The sequence below is a fragment of the Elephantulus edwardii genome, unplaced genomic scaffold (assembly GCF_000299155.1).
Source record: "Elephantulus edwardii isolate Elephantulus edwardi_28Jun2011 unplaced genomic scaffold, EleEdw1.0 scaffold00257, whole genome shotgun sequence".
Taxonomy (NCBI): domain Eukaryota; kingdom Metazoa; phylum Chordata; class Mammalia; order Macroscelidea; family Macroscelididae; genus Elephantulus; species Elephantulus edwardii.
The window spans coordinates 564,432-575,062 of NW_006400007.1; the positions used below are offsets into that span (position 1 = coordinate 564,432).

Consider the following 10,631-nt stretch of genomic DNA (forward strand, 5'->3'; position numbering starts at 1 on the left):
TATATATATAATTTTATTTTCTTTCTCCCAAAAAACTTATTGCTGTCCAGTTGGAAGGGACTCATAGCTGACCACCAATTTAGTGGATTTTTGGAAGACCATAAATCACACTGAAGAGATTCCTCATTCTATATATGTATATGTGTGTGTATGTATGTATGTATGTGTATATGTGTGTATAAAGTCTCCAATATGGATTGAAGCTCAACATAAGAAAAACAAAGATTCTCACCAATGTGCCAATAAGCAGCACTATAATAGATGGAGAAGAGATTGAGATTGTTAACAATTTCAACTGGCTCAGTTCCACAGTCAACACTTGTGGCACTAGCAGTCAGGAAATGAAAAAAAAAATAATTGCATTGGGTAAATCTGCTGCCAGGAACTTCTTCAGAGTACTAAAGAGCAGTGATGTCCCTTTGGAGACTAAGGTGCACCTGAAGAAGGCCCTGGTCTTCACAATTAATTTGCTGTGCGTCAGAGATCTGGACAATGACTAAGGAGATAGAAGAAAATCAATGCCTTTGGGTTGTGGTGCTGGAGAAAAGTATTGAATGGACTTTATTGGAAAGTAATACCATGGACTGCCAAGAGAACAAACAGATCTAGCCTGGAAAAAAGGTGAAAACTGTTTGCTCTTTGGAGGCAAGGATTTTGAAGCTCCACCTCACATACTTTGGGCATGTTGCCAGGAAGGACCAGTTCTTGGAAAAGGACATCATGCTTAGAAGGGTGGAGGGACAGTACAAGAGAGGAAGACCCCAGATGAGATGGATTGACACAATAGTAGTAGACTAGAGTAGTAGGGGTGGGTGTGTCACAGACAGTGAGACTGGCTCAGAATAGGGCAGAGTCCAGAGCTATTGTGCATAAAATTGCTGTGAGTTGCAGGTGATACGATGACACATAACAATAACATACAGAGATCTGGTGGCCACTTGTTGTTGAGTGATGTCAAATCCAGTACAACTCTGAGTGACCCTAAGAACAGATCTGAACCCTTCCTATCTTGTGCATCCTCATCACCTGTGACACATTTGACACTGCTGCAGTCACTGGGTCTATCCACCTCACTGAGGATCTTCCCTTCTTTCTCTGATCTTCCACTTTGCCAAGCATGATGTCCCTTTTCCAAGGAATAACCTCTCCTAGTAACATGCCCAATGTATGTGAGACTAAATTCACCATCTTTGCCTCCAAGGAGCTGCACCGTCTGTTAGACATAACTGTTGATTTGACAGTCCATGGTATATTCAGTACTCCTCCAGCACCACAGCTCAAAGGCATCAATTCTTCTGTCATCTTTTTTTTAAAAATTAATTTTATTTCATTGGTTTTTTTTGTGTGTGTACCGTCAAATCAGATCTGACTGGTACAGGAGGAGATTGTTCCTCCTTCTCCAGCAGAGCATCTGGTGGATTTGAACCGTGCATCTCGGAGATTGCAGTTGCAGCTTCTTTTTTTTTTTTAAATTAAATTTTATTAGTTTTAATGAACATTTACAGAGATTTTGGGTTTTCATTCATTGTTGCACTGCAGTTGCAGCTTCTTGACACTAGGCCACCAGAGCTCGCCACTTCTGTCATCTTTATTCATTGGCTCTCAGATGCATAGCAAGTGATTGAAAAGACTTTGGCCTGAATCAGGTGCATTTTATTCATCAAACTAACACCATTGCTTCTCAGTACTTGTAAGAGTCCCTGAAATGGACTTTCCCAATGCAATATATCTCCTGATATATTGCTGGTACCAAAGGTGTTGATTACGGAGGAATTGCACTGCCAACTCACAGGCAAGTGATTTGAATCCACCAGCTGCTCTCTGTATGTTTGTGCATGTGTGTATGTTTAATAGTCATTTGCACAAAAGCCAGACATTTAAAAAAGAAAAGAGACATTCAAGTAAAAGAGCTGAACAGAAGATTTCAAAGGGTAGCTTGAGAAGACTAAGCAAAATATTATAATGGACTGTGCTGAGAGCTGGAATTGGGGAATAAAATGGGAAGAACTTGCTTGGCATTTCTCAGACTGAAAGAACTGAAAAGACGAAGTCTTGAGTTGCAATACTTAGAGGTGCTATGGGCAAAATCTTGAATGACTCAGGAAGCATCAAGAGAAAATGAAGAGAATACACAAATCAATGTACAGAAAAAGAATTGGTCAATATTGAATAAGTTCAGGAATATTGTATAAACAAAAACCCAATGGCAATGAAGGAAGAAATTTAATTGCTCTGAAGACACTGACAAAAAGTAAGGACCCAGGAATTTATATCTTACCATTTTAATACTTATACTAAAAGATGCAGCCCTGAACGTGCTCACCAGTCTGTGCCAGGAAATTTGGAAGACAGCTGCTTGGGCAACTGATTGAAAAGTTCAAAGTACAGGTTTCACATGAGCATGAGTGTTCTGGAATTCCCATTCTTCTCAAGGTTAGCCACAATTTGTTGTGATCCACACAGTCAGATGCCTTTGCTTAGTCAATAAAACACACTGACTGACGACATTCTTCTGGTGCTTGCCCAGCAAGTAACCTGCTGGACTGGCCCAGAGCACCGTCATCACTGGGCAGTCGGGAGATAGTAAATGGACAGAAGTGACTGGAGGCCTGGGGCATCATATCGGGGATTAGTTGAGGGGAGGAGGATGGAGGGTACTGGCGAGACGCGGCGAGGCAAAGGAATGGAAGGAGGTGCTGGCAGGGGAGTGTGGGGGGACAAGACCAACCCAGCAGCTGCTAATTGTATAATGGGAAAGGGTCTTTCATCTACTTTTTTGGTTAAAATGCTTGTCTGTCAGATAGTATGCTAAAAATGAGAATCCAAATTAAGATAGACTAGATAGAAAGATTGGTCAATCTTCCAAAATAATGGGCCTTCAAAAATTCTTCTGAACAATGGAGAACTCTAAGACTAGTAGATATGGCACTGGAAGCTGAGCCCTGTAATTTGAAACACGAATGAAGAGGAACAGTTGCAAACAGGTACTAGTGATTGGAACATGGACTGTGAGAAGTATGAATGTAGGAAAAAATGGATGTTAAAGAAGAAATGGAACACATAAATATTGACGTAGTAGGCATTTGTGAGCCCGGATGGATTGACATAGGTTATTTTCAATCACACAATCATATGATCTGCTATGCTGGAAATGAAAAGTGAGGAAAAATGGGCTCACCTTAATAGTTAAAAAAGACCATTTCAATTTGTATGCTGAGCAAATTATTTGAGAAGCAGGACTCTGAAGAAAATGTAGCATCAGGATCAGAGGAAGACTCATCAACAATCTGTGTTATACAGATGACACAACCTTGTTTGCTGAAAGTGAGGAGGACTTGAAGCACTTGCTGCAGAAGATCTTCAATATGGATTGCATCTCAGTGTGAAGAAAACAAGAATTTCCGCCACTGGACTGATACGCAACATCATGATAGATGGAGAAAAGTTTTAAACAGTCAGTGACTTAATCTTGGGCCATAATCAGCAACCTTGGTACTAGCACTCAGGAGATTGGGAGAAGTATTATACTGGGAAAGTCTGACTGCAAACTTTCCAAATTATTGTTTCCCAGTTATTGAGTACCGTGATGTCAGTTTGAAGACTAACATGAACAATGGTCTTTTCCATCACTTGCTATGCATCTGAGAGCTGGACAATGGATAAAAATGACAGAAGAATTGATGCCTTTGAGCTGTGGTGTTGGGAGAAGAATAGTAATACTCCATGTAATGCCAAAAGAACAAACAAATATGTCTTGGAGATAGTGTAGCTAGAATGCTCCTGGAAGGAATAAAAAACAAACAAACAAAAACCCAACCTCACAAAACCCAAAACACACACACACATGCAAAAACCACCAAAAAGAGAAAGCTTCATCTCACATACTTTGAGCATTTTTCCAGAAAAGGCTAATCCTTGGAGAGGGACATCGTGCTTGGAAAGGTGGAGGGTTGGCAAAAGAGAAGAGGATCTTCAGTCAGATAGATTGACACAGTGACTGCAGCAGTGGTCTCGGGTATGTCAGATTGTGAGGATGGCACAGGATATGGAAGGTTCAGATCTGTTCATAGGGTCACTATAGGTTGTACTCCACCTGATGGCACATAACAACAACTAAGAGGGAGCAGTAAATGAAAAAATAAAGCTTGTTTTGTGAATGATGTTTTGATAATAAGAAAAGGAATTCAAGCCACTTCACAAGAGAAAAGCTTCTACCAAATAATTCATTGGAGAATAATGGCAATTCTTAATTAGTCCCTTAGTTACTCTTTAGGGTTTTACCATATGAATCTAACAAGCAATTTGTGGGTATTATCTTTGTGGAATTTGTCTTCAAGTCTTATAGAAAAATAGAAGCTAAAGGTGAAATAAAGAAATAAGTAACTTTTCTTTTTAAAGCTGGAATAAAGGTATGTTGTGAATGATACCATAGAAGCTATAGCACAGCAGTGAAAAAATAAGATGGACATGGAAATCATACATCTTGTACTTGAATTCTTGTTCCCCATGTTAGGTTTGTCTATATAGTTTTGTCTATAAAGTTTTGTCTATATAGTTTTGTCTATATAGCTTTGTCTATAAAGTTTAGCTAAGCTAAACTTTGTCTATAGATAATTATACTTCATAGTGTGATAATGAGGATTGTGAAGATGGCACAGGATATGGAAGCTGCGCTGCAGTCTGAAAGCATACTGTTGAAATCTATCAGCTACTCTATGTGAGAAAGATGGGCTGTCTTCTCCTATGCGATTTACTAACTCTGGAAATCAGTTGGAGGGTCAACTATGCATGGGTTCCACTCGACAGTACACAATGATGACATATAATAAATAACTTTGCAGCACAATATATAATACGTAAGTATTCTATACCACCTTTGTTGCTATCATATATAGCATGTTGTACTACTAACCAAATTTTAGTGGTTTGAATCCAACAACTGCTCTGCAGGAGAAAGGTGGGCAGTTTTCTCTAAGAGTTACAGCCTCAGAAACTCAATAAAGGGTCAGTGTGAATGTGAGAAGGCCATGGGTATTTAAGTTTCATGGGTGTTATCTTATTAAAGTGAATTGTTGAAAAAATAAAATATTTAGAATATATTAGTAAATGACATTTTAATGTTTTCATAGGTGCTGGAGAAAATTTGGAGAATACAATGACAGCCTTTCAACAGTAAGTATATAGAAACATTTATATTTAAAATTGTGATTGGCAAAGTGAGGATAGTATACATATAGCATCAACTAGTGCTCCTTATTTATATTTTATTAAAATCAGTCTTTTTTTAAATGTAGTTTAAGTGGCACAGAGAGTGCTTGACATCTGTACAACTGAAAAATCTAGAACAATACTATCATGCTAAAGTTGAAAGAAGACATTTGTAACAAGGAACATACTGTTTGTAATGCTAATTAGTCTTAGAGAGAAGAGAAAAATGAAACAACTGTTAAGTTAGTTCCTCTTTATGAACACAATTATCTTTCTTTGTACTCAGTAATTGTTATAGTGACCTGAACCAACAATCTGTTTTTTCTTCTTGATGGTCTCATAAATGTCGATCCTATTTTTTTTAAGTAAATTTAAACTATTTTCTGGTCATTAATTACTCATGTTTCATTTAGGTATCTCTTAGAACCCTTAGAGGGAAACAGCAGGAGAGATAAGAGAAGTGAAAGCTGATTAATACCATGTTCTAGATCTTAAATGCTTATCATTAGTCTGTGGTAGTGATGGAAAAATGCTTCCTTTTTATCTTAAATAATAAACTAGGAAATGTGAAAAGTCACACCTGTTTTTATTAAAAAATTAGTGTTTGAGCCATTTTTATGTATATAATTAGAGCTAAGAATTCAAGAGAATTTAAGTTTTCTGCTTCTGATTGAGTCGAGGATGTTTTGGAGATTATTTTTCCTATTAGCAGATCCATCCTTTAATTTCATCTAAATCCTTTCCTATTTATATTTATCATCCCTCACCCTGCCTGTTCTAGAAAAGAAAACCGTTGACTGTCATCTTAAAAGTTTCTTAGGAGACCAAGGAATAAAAAGTCTTTTCCCTTTTCACGTACTATGAAGTTGCTTTATTTACATTCTTTTTTGACATTTTTTATCTGTTGCGATAGCTATACAGCTAAATGCAGATAAAGAATCTTAAGAGTTCATCTCCACTGAAATACATGCACAGACATTGTAATAATTTGTCGAACATTTGTTGACAGGGATGTAGGTGTATCTTATCTATGCTGCTATGGTAGGAATGACACGAGTGTATGATTCTAACAAGCATATATTCTCTCAATTTAGGAGACTAGAAATCTGAATTTTTGAGTGATGGTTCTAGGGGAAGGCTTTCTTTGTTAGTTCAGCACTTAGGAGGAAGATGCTTTTATCTTTCAGCATCTGTGGACCGTTGTTCTTTGGAGATCATGTGTCTTGACATGACTCTTTCCTTGGGTCTAGGAGCTTTCTAGCACCAGGGCTCTTCCGGCTATTCTTTCATGGTGGTAGTAAGTTCTCTCTGCTAGTTTATTTTAGATCTCCAGAGGTATTGATTGAAGATACAAACTAATCCTATAGATTTAATCCTGTTTCATTAACATGTTGTTGTATTGTGTTGTTGATTGCCTTTGAGTCAAGCACGACTCATAGCAACCCTATGAACAAAAGGCCTGAAGACTCTCTACAACTGTCATCATTTATTAAAGGTCATAGAGTTTCTGGAGGCATGTTGTTTTGGAAGTGGATGCCACTCCTGCTTCCAAACCTGGCATAGATTATTGGTTGAGTTACCTGCAATGCATAGTGACCCTATGTTCAGCAACTCTGAATCCTTCCCTGTCCTGAGACAGTCTCATTAATTCTGACACAGCAAGCCCCATCGCCCCAGTTACTGTATCAATCCATTTGATCCGGGGTCTCCTTCTCCTTCTAAGCATGAAGTCCTTCTCCAAGGACTGATCTCTCCTGGCCATGTGCCCAAAGTAAGTGAGGCAGAGCTTCAAAATCCTATCCTCCAAGGAGAGACTTGGTTTCACCCTCTCCAAGACAGACCTATTTGTTTTCTTGGCAGTTCATGGTATGTTCAAGTCTTCTCCAGCACCACAACTCAAAGCCATCTGTTCTTCTGTCATCCTTAGTCTTTCTGAAGCATAACAAGTATTTGAGAAAACCATGGCCTAGATTAGGTGCACCTTTGTAACTAGACTGACATCGTTGCTCTTCATCACTCTGGAGAGGTTCATTACAGCAGATTTTCCCAATGTAATTTATCTTTTGATTTCCTGACTGCTGGTATTAAAGAGTGTTGATTGTGGATCCGAGCAAGTTGTAATTGCTAACAACCTCAGTCTCTTCTCCATCTAATATGGTGCTGCCAATTGGCCCAGTGGTGAGACACTTCTTGATGTTGAGCTTCAATCCATATTGAAGACTTCAGCCCTTGACCTTTTGCAGCAAGTGCTTCAAATCTTCTTCAGTTTCAGCAAGCAAGGTTGTGTCATCTGCATATTGTAGGTGGTTAATGAGTCTTTCTCCAATCTTGATGCCACATTCTTCCCCATAAAGCCCTGCTTCCCGAACAATATGTTCTGTAGATTGAAAAGGTAGACGGACAGAATGCTTCCCTGACACACTCCTTTCCTGATTTTGAACCATGCAGTGTTTCCTTGCTCCTGTTCTGAGGACTGCTTCTTGGTCCAAGTATAGGTTTCATATTAGCATGATCAAGTATTCTGAGATTCCCATTTTCTTCAAGATTAGTCACAATTTATTCTGATCCACATAGTCAAATGCTTTTGCGTAGTCAATGAAACATCGATAGATATTCTTCTGGTACTCTACTTTCTGCCAAGATCCAACTGACTTTGGCAGTAATGTCACTAGTGCCACGACCTCTTCTAAACCCAGCCTGTATTTCTGGTAACTCTCTATCAATGTACTGCTCAAGTCTTTTCTGGATAATCTTCAGCAGGATTTTGCTAGTGTGTGATATTAGTGATACTATTCAATAATTTCCATACTCTGTTGGGTCACTTTTTTTTGGAATGGGCCTAAATATGGATCTCTTCCAGTAAGTTGGCCAAGCAGTTATCCTCCAGATTTTTTGACACAACTTGGTGAGCACATGCAGGGCAGCATCTGTTTGCTGAAATATGTCAACTGGTATTCCATTAATTCCTGGGGCTTTATTTTTTGCCAAGTTCTTCAGAGAAGCCTGAACTTCCTCCTTAATCACCATTGCCTCTTGATCATCTGTTGTTTCTTGAAATTCTTCTGTGTCAGCCACTTCTTTTTTGTACAATAACTCTGTAAACTCCTTCCCTCTACTTTTAATGCTTCTTGAATCATTCAGTATTCTGCCTATAGCATCCTTAAGCATTGCAATCCATGGCTTGAATTTGTTCTTTAGTTATTTCAGCTTAAGAAATGCTGATATTTAAAAAACAAAGAAGAAATGCTGAGTCAGTTCTGCCCTTTTGATTTTCTGACTCCATCTCCTTGCACATTTCGTTATAATATTTTGCTTTATCTTCCCATGCTGCCCTTTGAAATCTTCTATTCAGCTCCTTAGTTTCTTGATTTCTTCCCTTTGCTACATAACTGCCTCTAATTCTGTAATATTACACCATAGTGGTGAGGATTAAACATATAGGATAATTATATCAGACCACAAAATTGAGGATAATGACATAATTCTGAGAACCATGGCCTAACCTAGTTGACACGTATTTTGGAGGGTTGCAGTTCAATCTGTGACCTAACCTGACCTGGTATGACCTTTTTGTGACAAAGAGATTTGTCCTCAATTTCTAATTAAAAAGGAAGCCATTAGAAGTAGGGTATCATAAAATGACCATGAGATATCTCACTCCAGTAAGAATAGCAAAATTTAGCAGAACAGCAAACATCAAATGCTGGCGAGGTTGTGGAGAAACGGGAACCCTTATTCACTGTTGGTGGAAGTGTAAAACCAACCACTATGGAAGGCAGTATGGCGCTTTCTCAAAAACTTGCAAATAGAAATACCATTTGACCCAGCAGTTCCACTACTGGAAATTTACCCTAAAGAAACCACAACTGCCACTCAAGCAGATAAAGGGACAACCATGTTTATTGCAGCTATGTTCGAAATAACAAAGAGCTGGAAACAACCCAAGTGCCCATCAACAAATGAATGAATAGAGAAGCCCTGGTATATTCACTCAATGGAATACCATACAGCATTGAAAAACAAGGAACTCATGAAATAGTATGCAAAGTGGAGGACCCTGGAGGACATTATGCTGAGTGAAATATCTCAGTCACAAAAGGACAAATATTGTAAAGGGCCACTGTTTTAAAACGACTGACATCAGGGTTGAAGGAAGACAAAAAGGAGAGGAGGAATGAAATATGTTGCATCAAAACAGATGAGGGAGAGAACTGTTTAAAAGGGATATAAGAATGGGTATTCCTAGGGAGCTCTGGTGGCCTAGTGGCAAGAAGCTGCACTGCAATCCCAGAGGCTTGCCGTTCAAATCCACCAGATGCTCTACTGGAGAAGGAGGGACAATCTCCTCCTGTACCAGTCAGATCTGATTTGACGGTATACGCACACAAAATAATAAAATAATAATAAAAATAAAAAGAATGGGTATTCTTGTCATTACAGAATGAAGGCTGCATAGTGGAGTTGACTTGCAGGGGAGGGATTGCATCACAATGAAAGAATTTTCATTGAGTGAAATTGAAATTTCATTGAGTGAATTGGGGGAGGGAGAGGGTAGGGAGAAAAGTTCAACAATGAGTGACTGGAAACCCTAAGTCTCTGTAAACTTTCATTAAAATTAATTTAAAAAAATAAATAGTGTATCAATCACTAATATTGATTAGTCAGTCCATAGACATCATATCCTTTTGATCAGAGTCTGAACATACCAGCTGCTTTGAATGTTGTTGTTGTTGATGATGGCCGTCAATCAAGCATCACTCATAGCGACCCTATGAACAAAAGTCCTGAAGCCTTTCTATAACTATTATCTTTTATCAAAGTTCGTAGAGTTTCTAGAGGCATGTTGTTTAGGATGCCACCCCTGCTTCCAACTTTGAGTGTTAGGACCTGAAAATTACCTTTTATTACTTACACTAAGAAGCAGACAGCACTTCAGTACAAGTGCAGATCCATTTGAACAACTTGAAAAGGCTGACTGCATGGAGATGATGACCCTTCCACAGAAACCTTGCTTTGTGCTTTGGAATTGAGATTAGGGTAGCTTAACCTCTGTCAAAACCCCCACCATCCCTCTGCACTGCACCAAGTAGGCCTGATTATGTGTGCTAAAAATGCATGCTAAGTATGCTCCACCTAACAAGGGCTCTCAACTGTTTTTTATTCTCCAAAGCAGACAGGCCTCTTGAGGCGTAGTTAGCTTTGGCCTCCAGGTGTTCCTTAGGTAAGTAGGTCCTCTCTCATTGGTCTTAGTTGTGCTTGTACTTTCCCAGGATCATATCACTAGTTCAGGAGATCAGGAAATGATACTGCATTAAGAAAGTCTGCGCTATGCACATCCAAAAACTTCTCCAGTAGGGTAAAAAGGGAAGCCACTGACTGGGAAAAAGTATTCGGTAATAACATATCAGATAAGGGACTTATAT

At 38.8% G+C, this 10,631-nt stretch overlaps 1 protein-coding gene across 1 annotated transcript in view; it reads left to right on the forward strand.

Moving 5' to 3' along the window:
* GDPD1 (glycerophosphodiester phosphodiesterase domain containing 1) overlaps positions 1 to 10,631 on the forward strand; it is a 56,878-nt gene that overhangs the window by 5,522 nt on the left and 40,725 nt on the right. The window contains exon 2 of the mRNA XM_006899434.1: positions 5,130 to 5,172. Within this exon, the coding sequence (XP_006899496.1) occupies positions 5,130 to 5,172 (43 nt within the window). The remainder of the gene's footprint in view (positions 1 to 5,129; positions 5,173 to 10,631) is intronic.